We start from the raw sequence: 16031 nt of genomic DNA on the forward strand, positions 1-16031 counted from the left end.
AGCTAAATAAAAGTCTTCAGGGAAGGACTCCTTCTTGGGTAGATATAGTTCATAGGGCCCGTCTGAGATTGTAGGCAGAAGTTATAGATGGCAGGGGCGCCTGGATGGCACAGCGGTTAAGCGTCTGCCTTCGGCTCGGGGCATGATCCCAGCGTTCTGGGATCAAGCCCCACATCAGGCTCCTCTGCTGGGAGCCTGCTTCTTCCTCTCCCACTCCCCCTGCTTGTGTTCCCTCTCTCGCTGGCTGTCTCTATCTCTGTCGAATAAATAAATCATAGCGGAGGAGCCTGATGTGGGGCTCGATCCCACAACACCAGGATCACGCCCTGAGCCGAAGGCAGATGCTTAACCGCTGTGCCAACCAGGTGCCCCTAAATAAACAAAATCTTAAAAAAAAAAAGAAGTTATAGATGGCATTAATACATAACATTGACCTGAATATGAATTTTCAAACAGTCAATTCATAAAAATTATAAAAAATTTATTCCCCTTAACATAAAGTACTCAAATGAGATTGCACAAAAAATTTAAAAAGTTCTTGGGGCACCTGGGTGGCACAGCGGTTGGGCGTCTGCCTTCGGCTCAGGGCGTGATCCCAGCGTTGTGGGATTGAGCCCCACATCAGGCTCCTCCTCTATGAGCCTGCTTCTTCCTCTCCCACTTCCACTGCTTGTGTTTCCTCTCTCGCTGGCTGTCTCTATCTCTGTCAAATAAATAAGTAAAATCTTTTAAAAAATAAATAAATAGATAAATAAAAAGTTCTTAACAAGTTGAGCACTTTACTGAATGAAAAAAAGGTTATATGGAACTTCTCTTAAACTGCTAAAAAACCTTCACAAAAAAAGTGTTTCTGATGCAAAACTGCCCAGATTAGTTCCTCAAGTGGGAAGACTTCAAAGCTTCAAATTTATCAATTGTGTTTTTTGGTTTTAATTTATATAATAATATGTATGCAATTACAATGCTTGTATGCCAAGTGCAGACAATATTAACAGCAGTAGTAAACAGTCTCATAAAAGTGAACTAAATCTTAGGGCCACCTGGGTGGCTCAATCAGTTAAGCGTCCAACTCTTGATTTAGGCTCAGGTCATGATCTCAGAGTTGTGAGATTGAGTCCCAGTGTGGAGCCTGCTTAAGGTTGTCTCTCTCCCTCTCCCTCTGCCCCTCCCCCCCAAAAGCGAACTAAATCTAAATATCTAGATTATATGCTCCTTTCCTAGGAGGTAGTGTACATATGCATTTTGTTATTCCAGAATGTACAGAAAGTTTTTTTCTTTTATATTGAAAATAAAGTTCAGATTTTATTAAAGTAATACACGTATCAAAAAATTAAATGCATAGCATAATGCAAAAATTTGTCTGAATCACTGTGTTGTACACCGAAAACCAACGTAACATTTTGTCAATTATACTCAAATAATAACATTTCAATTAAATGTACAAAACGGTATTTGTGAAAACTAAGTGTCCTGCCAACTCTAGATCCCTAGGCCCTAAATTAGAGGTAACTACTATCAGTAAATATTGCTGGACTATTCTTCAGAGATATTTTACCTGAATACAAAAAGTCAGGGATATTCTAAGACAATATCACATAAGGAAGTCACTAAGCTATTTTGAAATTATTTTTAAATCAACATGCCAATTTTCAAAGATTAAGTTAGAGATACTATTAGCCCAACCTGTATTACAACTGTCTTTTCATTATGCATAAAAGTAGCACGTGTTTCCATAGATATAATTTATATATCATGGTCCCTAAGTTTTAATTCTAATGTTGTGCCACTATCATTAATGGCTTAAATAATCCTTCCTTTCTCTGATTCTTCTACTTTCCTGTAATAGAAAGGTATTCAGCCTCTAATATTTTCCATATCAATGTTCCTCTCTTTTAGATCTGATTTTTTTTTTATCCCTCTAATTCCAGTACTTTTGCCACATACCAGAAGAAAACATTTCTACTGTCACTTTCAGGGATTTCTTCAAAGTCTTCTCCCAGAAGATGACATTTCTGTGACCAAAGGATATCATGCCAAGGTATCTGGAATGTCCACCACAGTTAAACAAGCAAAAGAAACTACACGTAGGCTGCAATTAGATAATGAAGAACACAATCTATGTTTTCTCAAGGAGAACAAAACACTCGAGGGCATTCTAGTAAATGAAAGAAATTCAGATAAATCATTTGTATTAAATAAGTATTTTCAAAACTTGGATCTCTTATTTTATAGAATGGCATGTTTAAAATCACTTACAGCAAAGTAAGGTTTAAGCACAATTTTCCAGAAATACATACGTTTCATAAAGTGAGATACACTGGTTTATATACTCTTTTATATGTAAAAGAGTCAGAGAGTGGGGGAGATGGGTAAAATAGATAAAGGGGATTAAGACTTACAGACTTCCAGTTATAAAATAAATCACTAACGAAGTGAAAAGTACAGCATAGAGAATATAGTAAAAAATATTGTAATAACACTGTTGGGTGACGAATCCTGATTATTTATTGTGGTGAGCACTGACTAACGTATAGGATTGTCGAATCAGTGTTGTACATCTGAAACTAATATAGCATTGCATATTAATTATGCTTCACTAAAAAATAAAACAAAATGCCTACTCCCAAAACACACACACACACACACACAAAGAGTCAGAGAACCTCAATTTATGGAAATAAAACTGGATAAGCAATTTAAAAAAATTTGTCACCCTCAGAAGAGAAATCAATATATTTACCGATATGGTGGATTAAATTAACCATGACAAGAGTGATTAATGTAATAACAGCTCCAATAAAGCCTTATTAAAGAATCAGTTACAGGGATGAAAAGTACAGCATAGGGAATATAGTCAATAATAATGTAATAACTTTGATGACAGATGGTGACTACACTTATCATGGTAAGGATTGCTTATTGTGCCTAATACTTCTGTGGAAACACTATGTTGTACATCTGAAACTAATATAGCATTGTATGCATACTGGAATTAAGAGACACAAAAATAATGAAAAAAATATTTAAATTAGTAAAGCTCAAAACCTGTTAAACTATATTCTATCCTCCTTAAAAAATGAGTTATGATTATTTATTATAGATTTTATTTATTTACTTGTCAGAGAGAGAGAGAGCACAAGTAGGGGGAACGACAGGCAGAGGGAGAAGCAGGCTCCCTGCTGAGCAAGGAGCCCGATGCCAAAGCCAGACTGGATCCCAGGACCCTGGGATTATGACCTGAGCAGAAGGCAGATACTTAAGCGACTGAGCCACCCAGGCAACCCCCAAGTTAGAATAATTTATTTTTTTTAAAGATTTTATTTATTTATTTGACAGAGAGAGAGACAGCGAGAGAGGGACCACAAGCAGGAGGAGCGGGAGAGGGAGAAGCAGGCTTCCCGCTCAGCAGGGAGCCTGATGGAAGGCTCAATCCCAGGACCTTGGGATCATGACCTAAGCCGAAGGCAGACTCTTAACGACTGAGCCACTCAGGCGCCCCCCAAGTTAGAATAATTTAAAAGAAACAAAAGATTTAGCAAAAGGCTCCTGCCCAGTAATATTAGTATTACTTATAAAAGATCATACTTACTTCAGCCAGAACTGAGGCATAAAGCATTTGCACTGACAGTAACAGTCTAGAGAAAATAGAGTTTCTAGCACTTTTGATTTTGTGATTATTTTGAATACTATTGTTTAGGAAATTCTAATTTTCCTTTAGAGGTAATTTTGTTAAATTTGCTGCAAGACTTCTCAGAAAAAGTAATTTTATAATATCACAAGTTCTTAACTTTTCTCCTTGGGTACTTTTGTCCTTTCTAATGATTATCAGCCAGATAATAAAACCAACAAATATTTGTTTTACTCTTAAATTTCTAGGTGTACACTCATTTCATAAATTATCATGTGACCCTGGGCAAATTAATTAACTTCTCTGGGTCTCCAAATCATCATCTGTAAAAAAGTATTGGTTTAGGGGTGGTCTATTAACAGGACCCCCAACTCTGTCCCCATCCCTACAGCCATGATAGTTATGATAAATTACTATTGGTGGCAGAGGCTTCCCCAGCTTCTCAGTGAGGCTGCCTGTTGCCTATTCTCTTCCTTTGGGGGAAATCCTTGATGTGAGATTATTTTTAGCTAAAAACATTCATGAGTCTAGACTGATGATCATGAGATTAAAAATAACCATCTGCAATTCCTACAACCTTGAGATGCAATTTTTTTTTAAGATTTTATTTATTTATTTGACAGAGCAAGAGAGGGAACACAAGCAGGGGGAGTGGGAGAGGGAGAAGCAGGCTTCCCACTGAGCAGGGAGCTCACCCCATGAGGGGCTCGAACCCAAGACCCTGGGATCATGACCTGAGCCAAAGGCAGACGCTTAATGACTGAGCCACCCAGGCACCACTGAGATGCAATTTTAAATTTTCTTTTCCTATATCTAATTTTTATTTATTGAGTACTGTGCAGGGCTCTGATACAACAGACATGATTCCTGAATAAAATCATCATTTTGTGATGTTCTTAGTTTTAAAAATATATGTGTGTGTGTGTGTATAGAATGTACATATGTACATATATATAAACACATATTTATATATATACACATATATAGGATTAATCTATGCTACCACAGCTTTCAAGTTCCCTCCCTTCCTTTTTTTCTTTTTTAAGTGGGCTCCAAGCCCAATGTGGGACTTGCAATCAAGAGTTGCTTGGTCTGCGGACTGAGCCAGCCAGGGGCTCCACTACCACAACTTTCAAAACATTCCCTCACTACCACTTTTCTCTATCCATATGATGAAATTAATAGGAAAATCTCTGACAAATTAAAAGTAACATCTGCCAGGCACTGCACTAAGCTTTATTCTCAAGATTTCGAAGGTAAGAAGTCAAAGCTTCAGTTTACACAGGATTTGGCTACTCCGAGATTCTAGGTTATTGTTGCGTTTACTGATTACCTACAAAAACATTTTAAGATAAGATAGCTCACTAAGATAAACAGGTATCTTCAAGGAATACACTGGCATCTCTTATCACACTTACGGAGTACAGCACACACTATTACTGCATTTGTGTAGACTGAACAATTTATACCTATAGTCTCAACTATTTAATTTTGGACAAAATGTTAAGTTTCACTGGCAAAATTAGACCAGAATTTCAATTTTGAACATATAGTATAAACCTTTCTTCCCTAAAATTTAAACCTCTCCCCGTTTTTAGGAAACATAATTGCATAATTCAAACTCCTTCAGTACTGTGACCTAGTTCCTCCTCTTGATGTTATAAACAGCTCATGTAACTATGGTAACCACCTAGGGAAAACTGAATGTTTTTCTGGTCAGCAATATGCAAAGTATACCGTATGTGTTATTTTTTCTCTCTGAGATAACCGAAGTAGATAATATGTGTTTGCTTTTTCTTCTTGGCTATGGCAATGATAGTTTATGATACTCGATTTCCTCTTTACTACAGTCCCAGTCATTCACGATCCCTTCATTTTTTGCTGTGATCATCTTGCTGAGAGTAGTCATTCTAAATGCTGAACAATACTACAACCCACAGCGGGCGTGACTGTATACACCCGATTTTAAAGCTGTGCTACCTCATGGACTAAATGTACAGACCAACACTGCTCATATTTCCAATGTTCCACCTCAAGAATCTGGTATTTTCTTAACTTTACCCTTTAGTTCTAGCCTTAAAGTAAAAAAGTAAAGTGGAATTATATCTTGAGGGCATACTTAGATACTGAGAAGAGCTATCTCCAGTTTGTAGTGATTTTTATGTAACCTCTTTTTAGCTCTATTTTCTGTTTTTTAAAATACAATTAGTATGTACTACTTATGCAATAAAGCAATTAAAAATACTTTAAAACTGACCTCAGTGACTGTTCGCTTTAGTTGCCTATCATACTAATGAACTGACTTAAAGTTTTAGGTTTTTTTTCAGTACAATTTAAAATGCTTCACTGTTTCTTCCAGAACAAATTATACTCTAAACTAATAGGAACTCTTGGATTTGTAATGGTTTATTTATTTGCATTAGATACAATTATATTTCTACTGTGGGCCATCAATTGGTGACCTTTGAATATGAGGATTTTTGTTTAAAGTGCCTTTGAAGAATTTCCTTATACTTTTAACAATGCTTTTTGACTATCCAAATATCCTCCTTAGAAAAACATTGCTATTTGCTTCACTGAATTAAATAGGAAATTAACTGCCTCTTACTGGTTTAGAAAAGATCTAACTAACCAAATGCAAGGTGTGGAACTTGTTTGGATTCTGTTAAACCAAGTGTAAAATGATATTAATGAGACAATAAGGAAATTTAGAAATTTTAATCATCTGGATATTAAATGATAATCTTTTTGATGGGATAATGGAATTGTGGATATACATATTTTTTAAATTATCTCTTATCCCTCCATATTTAAAGTATTTACAGATAAAATATAACAATCCAGCAAGGGAAAAGAAGTGTGAAAGGCCACAGACGAAATAATGTTGGCCATATATTGAAGTATGTTCAAGCTGGGTGAATAGTGCATTAAGATTATTGTATTACTACCTCAACTCTTTTAAAAAAATTTTTAAAGATATTATTTATCTGACAGAGAGAGAGGGAACACAAGCAAGGGGAGTGAGAGAGGGAGAAGCAGGCTCCCCAGGGAGCAGGGAGCCTGATGCAGGACAGGATCCCAGGACTCTGGGATCATGACCTGAGCCGAAGGCAGACACTTCACCGACTGAGCCACCCAGGCGTCCCTATTACCTCTACTCTTGTGCATGTTTGAAATGTTCCATAATTTAAAAAGTTTTACAAAACATTAAGAAGAAGAAGCAAAGCATTTCAAATTTAATTGGCCTGACGTAAGCAACAACTGAATTTTCTCAGGAGTTATCTTTAGTAATCCTTCAGAACTATCTGCTAGTTTGTTTTCAGTGAGACTTTGAAGGTTTGCCGTCCCCTCTCACAATATAAATAAGGGCTACAAGACATAGGCTTAGAGGCATAAACACTTCCCACCAGGGACGTCTTAAAAGAAACTGATTTTGAAATTACAGGTAATCCCAGACATCCCTACTAATTTCGGGGTTACTTATCTTTTTTAGGGTTACTTTATGGTAAATATTTTAAAAAGTAAATAATATGCCTTTCTGCTTTATCAGAGGATTTAATACCGCCAATTAATTTCTACATTACAGAGAATTGGGGACTTTAAAATTTTGCATTTGGCTCAGCAAGGCAACCCAATGTGAAAAGTCCCCAGATGTCTGGTTAAGTGGTTACTGAGAAGAAAAGAACATGATAAATAACCAAAGGTCAAGTTGAGTTTGGGGAATATGGCGATTTTCTTTTCCATGTAAGTACTCTCCCCACACAGTGTGCTTTCACAAATATGGCAGGAATAGCCTTTGAGTAACTTTTATAAATTAATATAGCAAAAAAAGCACAACTGAAATAATTCGGACATACACACTCCCATATTACAGTGTTCTCGTTATAGGCATAGACCAACACAAGCTGAAAAATCACTATTTGGATTTTTTGCTTCCTTTCAGCCTGTTCAACGAGTTATGAAAGGTGAAAATAATGTATAAAAGATCTCCATTATCATTCTCAGCCTCCTTTCCTCTCTTCTTGCTCTAGGTTCCTGGAGGCCGTAGTCTCAAGAATGCAGCATCTCTGCCTTTCTTACTGCTAGGTTCTAACCACGTGTCCTGTCTGCCTGCAGGTTACTTTTCAGGCAGAATAAAATCCATAGGTACATTCAGTGCCTAATCGAAATCAGTAAAAAAGGCATCTTGCATTATTTGGGGCCTCCAATAAAGACTACCTGAATCAAACCCATTAGTAAACAGATACAGTAGGGTTCAGGTAAAAAGCAATAAAATTCCATTTTTAACAGTGACTGATTTTTTACAAACCCTGGCTGTTTAATCGGAAAGATTCAAAGAATGACAACAATGAAATCTCTAGATGGTTCTCCAAAACACACCTTACTGTACTGCCTGGGTTGATTTAATATTCAAGTAGTCAAAACCACAAAAGTGTCACAGGATAATAACACCAGACACTCTCCGAGTCCCGTGCAATATTTCTGTTGTTCCCAAGATGCCGAATTTTCTGGAGGGCTTTGTTTTGGCTTGCGATTTAAAATTTCCTGTAGATCGAAGTCTAGACTTCTCTTCGCACGTCAATGGTTACTTCTACTAACTGTTGTTTTCAAAAGTGTTCCACATAAGTCACCCTACAGGTGTACCACCCGTGCGAACGAACTGGGTATAAGGAGAAATCCAAGTTTAACACCCACTGACGTTTCCTTTTTAACTCAAAGGTACTACTCAGAAGTGGACTTGTTTTCATAGGCATTCCACTAAAATGCTCCGCGTATTTGTTCTATTTACAGCCATTTCTTTCAAAAACCCATGTTATTACAAACTGAGAGTCCGTCTGGCATTGACATCAGCCCCTCTGCAGAGCCTCTCATTTAACACTACACAAAAATGAAGCCGTGCAAGTCGATCATATAGATAATAAGGACGTGGGCCTGATTACGGATTAGGCTTTCATTCTCATTTCCCTTCTTCCCGGCCCCCGACCCCCAGCGGTTTTGAGTCTTAGGCTAAGAAGAGACGAAAAGGGGGGTGGTGCGCCCCTCTTGACTTTAAGCCCGCGCCGACATTTAATGCTTAAACGTTCTGACACCCGGAGGGGAAAAATTCTTCTTCAAAGGTTGTGTGTTGGACAAACACGTTTCTGGGGCGGAGGCAGACTAAACTAAACCGAGGACTCCTGAAGAGCCCAAGGCGGACAAAACCTGCAAGGTACTTCGGCGGCGGGAGACCTCCCGCATGTGAGGAAGGGCGGAAACAGGCTAAAGCCGGGAGGGAGATTTAAAAGGCGAGCAGAATAAAAGAGAAAGAAAATGCAGTGGGCCCGCAGGAGCACCGCCTACCTCGGCGACCAGCACCCCAACCCCCACCCCTCCCGGCGCTCGGTGAGCCAGAAAGCCGCCGCAGGAGGAGGGCCGGGGCCCGCGGCTAGCGCTGAGGCGACGGCCGGGCGAGCGGCGGCGGATCGGCGGGAACACGGCCGCCGAGCATGCCGGGAGCCGCGCCCGCTGCACGCTGGGTCGCGTAGTTCCCGCTGGCCTTACTCCAGGTTGTAGCGAAAAGCGGCCGGCTTCCTGCTGCTCTTTTAAAGCCCCGCGAGTTGCCGCTCCAGATCCACCTGATGGGGAAAGTGTGGGTAACACCGGGCCGAGGGAGTTGGACCGAGATTCCCCGTCCCTGTGGGAAAGACGGAAGGAAGGAGCCGACAACCTACCCTCTCAAGTCCCATTCAGACATTAAGCAAAGAGGCGGGCTTGACAGTGCTTTCCCCTTTAAGAGGGGGCGGGGCGCAGCCTGCCGTTTGGCCGTCCTCCGCACCCTCCCCCCGAGCCGAGAGTTGACAGACCAATCGCCCGGGTGGCGGAGGGAAGGCGGGAGAATGCGAACCCTTCGGTAGGGCGGTAGGGGCGGGCCCCCGGCCTTATTAGGAGTAAGTCCTGCGCAGGCGCAGAGGCGGCTGCAGGCGGAGGGGCGGGGGCAGTCCTGTGAGAGACTCTCCGACAGGCACGGAGGGTGATTAGGAGGAAAGGGGGCAGCGAGGGGCTTGTCATGGGGATCCGTGCTACGAGACGGCATTGGTAGCATCTGGGGACTCCGAGGGGGACAGGAAGTGTCAACGCCCGGGACCCCGGCGCCAGCTCCGCCGGGAGATCCCCGCTGCTCTAGTCCTGGGGAGGGAGGGGAAAAAGGAGGGAGCCCTGATCTCGCCCCGCCCCTGGGCTTGTTACCGCGGGGGCGGGGAGTGAGGGCTTCTTTTGGGGGGAGTGGAGATCGGGGGACTCGGCTGTGCCCTCTTGAGCGGCTGCCGGTGTCCCCGCGGCGCCGGGCTGCCAAGCAGAGGAGCCGCGGCGGCCGTGGCTGTTGCATGTGTGGCTGCTGGATGCGGAGGCGGCGGCGGCGGCGGCGGCGAGGAGCAGCAGCGGCGGCAGGATGTTAGGGCAGCAGCAGCAGCAACTATACTCGTCGGCCGCGCTCCTGACCGGGGAGCGGAGCCGGCTCCTCACCTGCTACGTGCAGGACTACCTCGAGTGTGTGGAGTCGCTGCCCCACGACATGCAGAGGAACGTGTCCGTGCTTCGAGAGCTGGACAACAAATATCAAGGTAGGGGGCCGCGGGGCTGCCCGTGCGGGTCCTCCCCTCAGTCGGATTCGCTGGCCTCCGGGCACTGTCGCTCGGAGCCAGCCCGGGGAAGTGCCACTTTCCATTTCGCCTGTGACAGTCTCCCCGAGTGCACAGAGGGGGTCTGGCGTGTGGGATGGAGGAGAGGGACTGGAGACCGGGTTCGCGGCCCTCCCTTCCCCCGCTGCGGTCGGCGAGGACTTCTGTGGGGTATCACGGGTGGGGGTGGGGGCCGCTCGTCAGCCCCCGCTGCAGACCCAGCGGCTGCAGCTGGTGTGGAGAGGAATCAGCCATTTTAAGCAGCATTTGTTCCGGCTCCTGCCTGCCCCGTGCCGCAGACCCTCCTGCCCCGGCGAGGGAGCGTGCAGCGGGCGGGGGCTGTAGGGAGTGAGCGGCCGGCCGCAGCCCGGCTCCCGCTGGTCTCCGGGGCCTGGCTTTCCCTACCCCCTTCCAGCCCCCACCCCGAGAGCAGATGCATTGGAACGTGCGGGGGGGAGGGGGCAGGAGAGGGCCGCGAAGGCGGACTCGGGGAGGTCCCTCCCTCCGTTCTCCGGCTCCCGACTCGGGAAGAGAGTACGTTCCCTTCTCCCGCCCCGGGGAAAGTTCCGGGCCGCAGCCTTTGCCCAGCTCCATCAGCCAAATGGTTAAAAGGGGAGGGGTCCCCGAGGGGAAAGGAAGAGGGGTGTGTGTGTGTGGCGGGGAGGGCCTCCTGTCCCTGGGGGCGGGGCCTGAGGGAGTGACGTACAACATGGGAGGGGCGCGGACCGGCGCGCTCCCGCCCGCCTCAAAAATGGCTGGTCGTCGGAAGGTTTGGGCGGAGCTGGCTGGTGGGAAGGTGTCGGAGCCTTGCGGAACGTTAGTTTGTTCCTAGCAGACTCAGTGTTGAGGTTGGGACATGTTTGTCGTGGTTTTTCGACCCTTTCGCCACCACTCAATCAGGACGAAGAAACGCTCAGCTACTAGGACCATCGCTGACCCTAGTACCGCGTAGGTTCCGGGCCTTGCGTCACTTCCGGGCCCCAGGTGGAAGTGGGTGGTTGACTGGGCAACCGCCTGGCGTCCCTTAACCCATGGGTCCCTCCTTCGCCAAGTTTGAGTGATGAGGCAAAAACCACCCTTTGTGGTCAGACCCAAGAAAACTAAGACAGGGAATCAGCCTTTCCTACAGAGGGTACCATTTATCATCCACAATTGGTGGACCTTTCGTGTACTACTAGGAGGGGAGAAATTTAAATGGGAAACGGTTTTGCGTTTAATAATCCTCATCAAGGAATAGACCTTGGGCATAATGTGGAAACAGCCGTGCGGACTTTAAAAACTTTTTGGACCCCGTTCTCCGTTTTTCTAGACCCGTCACTAATCTTATGATTTAGTCTCAAAGGAACCCACTTCTGGGGTGACATTTTCTGGCCTGTAGCATGATAGAATAAGTGTCACTGTGTTTTCGAATCTATAATGTATTTCTGTCTTCTGAACCCATACGATAGGGTTGTTGATAGGACTGATCTCTTAGGGGGAAAGAGAATTAAATAGTGATTACTTACTGTGTGTCATCGCTATGTGGGTCCAGAACATTATCTCACAATAATCCTGTGAAATAAAATATTTTACAGACAAGTTAAAATTTACAAGGACTTTAAGTGACTTGTTCAGTTAACTAGGTGGGGAAGTAGGAGGGCTACTTCATGTGCACATCCTTTTTTTTAAACTATGAACTTTTTATAAAAACTTATTTAGTAAAAGTTCTCCAAAGCTATTTTCTACAGACATGGAGCACATTCATGAATTGTAGCCTAAAAATGATACATATGTGCTTAAGAATTTTATATGGACCATTTTTAGTTTTTAAAATAGTAACTCTGAAGTTTGTAAAGCTTGCATGGTTTTACATTTCTTTAAAGACACATATTTGCCATTACAAGAGTTAAGCTATTTTCATTTGAATTTGGGAAGGAAAATTGGTTACAGGGAAGTCTGCCATCTTGACCATCTAGAATTGTCCTAAGTAGCTCTGGTAACATGAGAAAAACAGTATTAGGCTTTAAAAGATTGAAAGATTATAAACATTTTCAGCTCCATTAAGATAGGTTAGTCTCAAGATTAATATAGAAGAAGGATCTAGTTTTTAGTCTGTGCCCATGCTTACTAAGCTCCACTTCCACAGTTTTATGATTATTAGCTTTATGTACTTGTGTGTTCTTGGTTCAGATTTCGTAAGCTTTTTATTTCTTTGCTAGTTCTTAAGCATTTTCCGTTTTTGGATTTAATACTTACAGCAATCTATAGTGATATAAATTAAATAGGGAGTCCAAAAAGTTTCTTTCCTACCTATTTGAGACACTTTCAGAAATTACTGAAGAATCTTTAAAAGTAACCTTAAAAACTCTTAAAAATAGAGAAATGAAGACAACAGCTTCACAGTTGAAAGAAGTATTTATTATGGGATATAGTTATTAGAGAACCTCAGTTTTTGTTCCAGTATTCTTGTTCATAATTTCTTAGGTAAATAACCATTGAATTAAAAATTAATACTTAATTTCAAGTGCCTTCCATTCAGCTTGGTAGAAAGTGCTTAAACGGCAGAACCAGACATACCTATCTGGCAGAGTTCAAAGTCTGGGGTTGTTACCTCTTGAACTTCATTTCTTCACATATAGAAGTGATAGCTTCGTCATGGGGTTGCTTTGGGAATTAAATGAGAAAATCTTTATCACATAAAAGGGGCTTAGTAAGTGTTAGTTTTCTTTCTTTTTTCACTGTGTAATTAAGAGTCTTAAAAATATGAATTCTTCTCATGTACAGTATCAGTGTGCCTGTATGATATAATATAATTAGCTTCTAACTCCTGTTAATAAGGTTTACCTTTATTTTTTAATCCTCAAGTTTTGTGTCTGAGGGGAAAATATATAATTATTGTTCTTGGAGAAAAATTATGTTCTTAAGAAAACCACATATACCTAGCTGGGCAAATGGGCTAGATATGAACTTTGTTTTAAAATATGCTGTGCAGGGGCGTCTGGGTAGCGCAGTCGTTAGGCGTCTGCCTTTGGCTCAGGGCGTGATCCCGGCGTTACGGGATCGAGTCGCACATCAGGCTCCTCCTCTGGGCGCCTGCTTCTTCCTCTCCCATTCCCCCTGCTTGTGTTCCCTCTCTGCTGGCTGTCCCTGTCAAATAAATAAATAAAATCTTAAAAAAAAAAATGCTGTGCAGGTATGAGTACCCTCAAGTTTGTAGTGGTGCTTTATCATGTATCCCAGGTTAAGCAGTTGTCCATCAAGCTTGAGTGCTTATACTTTTTAGGGAGGAGTTAATGCATAAGAGTTGTGTCGAAGACCTGCTTTGTGTTAAACTTTCTTGCAGATAGTCCTAGTGTATGCATTTTACTAGTCTAACATTTCTGTTGTTATCATTAGAGTAACAATATTGGACGGTAAAACGATGGTATGCTACGTGCTGGTAGTACTATTAGAATATAAAACAGTGATATGCCATGTGGTGTAATTAATTTTTGTTTCTCTACCTTTAGTAAGACAGAACTCTTTTAGATAGCTTTATATCTCATAAGGACAAGAAATAGAACAGATTTGAATAAAAAACTGATCTTACATAAATTTTTGGTGACATCTGGAACTATATTTTCAGATTTGTACACCATCTAGTGACTCCGACATTTTTAATCACTTAGATGTGTCCGCATGCTATACAATACCAAAATCAGCGGTTCAAAAAGCTTAAAACCAACTGCTGAGTTATCTACAAAATCAGAGTGACCCAATGCTGACTTTACTGTAATTTTGTTAGTAGCTTCGTCAGTTGATGTCAGAATCTGAACCTAAACCTACCCTGGAAATAGTTTGGTTTTCAGAATCTCCCATATGATAAAATAAACGAGCTATTAAAACTAATATGATGGGAAAAGTTACTTGTGTCTGTTTTGTTTAAGAGTGTCCGGGGGTATGATATGACAGTCAAGGTGTAATGTCTCTCTGGAGTCGTAGCAAGTCACTGATTGAACTGTAAATCCTGGAAACACAGTTGGACAGTAAACTGTAGCCTAGTTTCAGAACCTAAGTTTTACAATTGAAGTCTGGCATGTAAATTTTATTCAGTGTTGTTTTGAGGTTCAAATGAAGCATAGGTGACTTCACTAGGTAGACTATAAAGTGGCAAACAGTGTTCTTGCCCATGTAAAATACTTCGAGTATTAATTAGTAAACACATCTCTTCTTTTCCTTTTTCTTTCTTTTTTTTTTTTTAAGTAAGCTCAAACCCCAATGTGGGGCTTGAATTCATGACCCGGAGATCAAGAGTTGTATGCTCTACCACCTGAGCCAGCCAGGCACCCCTCTTGCCCTTTTTAAAATAGACTAATGAGTATTAGAAAGCTTTGTAAGAAAAATAAATAAAACATTTTAAAAAAGAAACCTTTGTATTCTTACTAGTTTATTTCTAAATATACTTTCATATTGGATAACATATGGTCTTTCTATGGGAAATAATGCTTTTTAACGTATACATGCCAAGAGGAGTGTGGTTTTATGATTTGAGTTCATTCAACTTTACCAGTTCTGTGAAAGATAACTAACTTAAAAATATTATATGTGCTAATGCACAAATGTTCTGATTTTTCTTACATTTTTAGAAACATTAAAGGAAATTGATGATGTCTATGAAAAATATAAGAAAGAAGATGATTCAAACCAGAAAAAACGCCTACAGCAGCATCTCCAGAGAGCATTAATCAATAGTCAAGAATTGGGAGATGAAAAAATTCAGATTGTCACACAGATGCTCGAATTGGTGGAAAATCGGGCAAGGCAAATGGAGTTGCATTCACAGTGCTTTCAAGATCCTGCTGAAGGTGAACGGGCCTCGGATAAGGCAAAGATGGATTCCAGCCAACCAGAAAGATCTTCAAGAAGACCCCGCAGACAGCGAACCAGTGAAAGCCGTGATTTATGTCACATGACGAATGGGATTGAAGACTGTGATGATCAGCCACCTAAAGAAAAGAAATCCAAGTCAGCCAAGAAAAAGAAACGCTCCAAGGCCAAGCAGGAAAGGGAAGCATCGCCTGTTGAGTTTGCAATAGATCCCAATGAACCTACGTACTGTTTATGTAACCAAGTGTCTTATGGGGAAATGATCGGATGTGACAATGAACAGTGTCCAATTGAATGGTTTCACTTTTCGTGTGTCTCGCTTACCTATAAACCAAAGGGGAAGTGGTATTGCCCAAAGTGCAGGGGAGATAATGAGAAAACAATGGACAAAAGTACTGACAAGGCAAAAAAGGATAGAAGATCGAGGTAGTAAAGCATCCGTGTTTTAAAAGGTTGTCTTTTATATAATTCTTCAGAATTTACTTTCAGAAAATGTTTTAGGGTAAATGCATAAGACTATGCAATAATTTTTAATCATTAGTATTAATGGTGTATTAAAAGTTGTTGTACTTTGTCTGTGACCTTAATTTTCTGCACTGAATTACCAAATATTTTAAACCAGGTCGTCTTTAGATCACCTGATGAAAGGAGCAGGGAATAGGGAGAGGGTGGTGTGAACATTATAAAAACTTCACAAACCATGCCTATTTCATTTTCATTTAAAACTACAATGTTGTTTTTTGGGTAAACACCAAAGTTTTGCTAGCATTTTAGTTCTCTGGGCTTTAAAAAATGTAGGTACAGTTGGAGTTGTCTGTAAGCATTCAGATTATCTTGGGTAATTTAAAATACGAACACTACATTTAGAGCTGCTTTCTCCCTAGCCCCATTTATACATACAC

General features: G+C 41.6%; 1 protein-coding gene across 1 annotated transcript; it reads left to right on the forward strand.

Annotated features, from left to right (window-relative positions):
* The first annotated feature begins 9598 nt into the window (after positions 1–9598).
* Positions 9599–15703, forward strand: ING2 (inhibitor of growth family member 2). Its single transcript, XM_040643374.1, has 2 exons — positions 9599–10227; positions 14889–15703. Exons 1-2 carry the CDS (start codon positions 10056–10058, stop codon positions 15557–15559), a joined length of 843 nt encoding a protein of 280 aa, XP_040499308.1. The 5' UTR covers positions 9599–10055; the 3' UTR covers positions 15560–15703.
* Positions 15704–16031: the final 328 nt, after the last annotated feature.

The sequence above is a fragment of the Ursus maritimus genome, unplaced genomic scaffold (assembly GCF_017311325.1).
Source record: "Ursus maritimus isolate PB19 unplaced genomic scaffold, ASM1731132v1 scaffold_28, whole genome shotgun sequence".
Lineage (NCBI taxonomy): Eukaryota > Metazoa > Chordata > Mammalia > Carnivora > Ursidae > Ursus > Ursus maritimus.

Bases quoted from the DNA above. Each gene is read 5' to 3' on its own strand.
- ING2 (XM_040643374.1), top strand. From the start codon at position 10,056: ATGTTAGGGCAGCAGCAGCAGCAACTATACTCGTCGGCCGCGCTCCTG. The intron at 10,228-14,888 runs GTAGGGGGCCGC...TTACATTTTTAG, and splicing joins GCTGGACAACAAATATCAAG to AAACATTAAAGGAAATTGAT.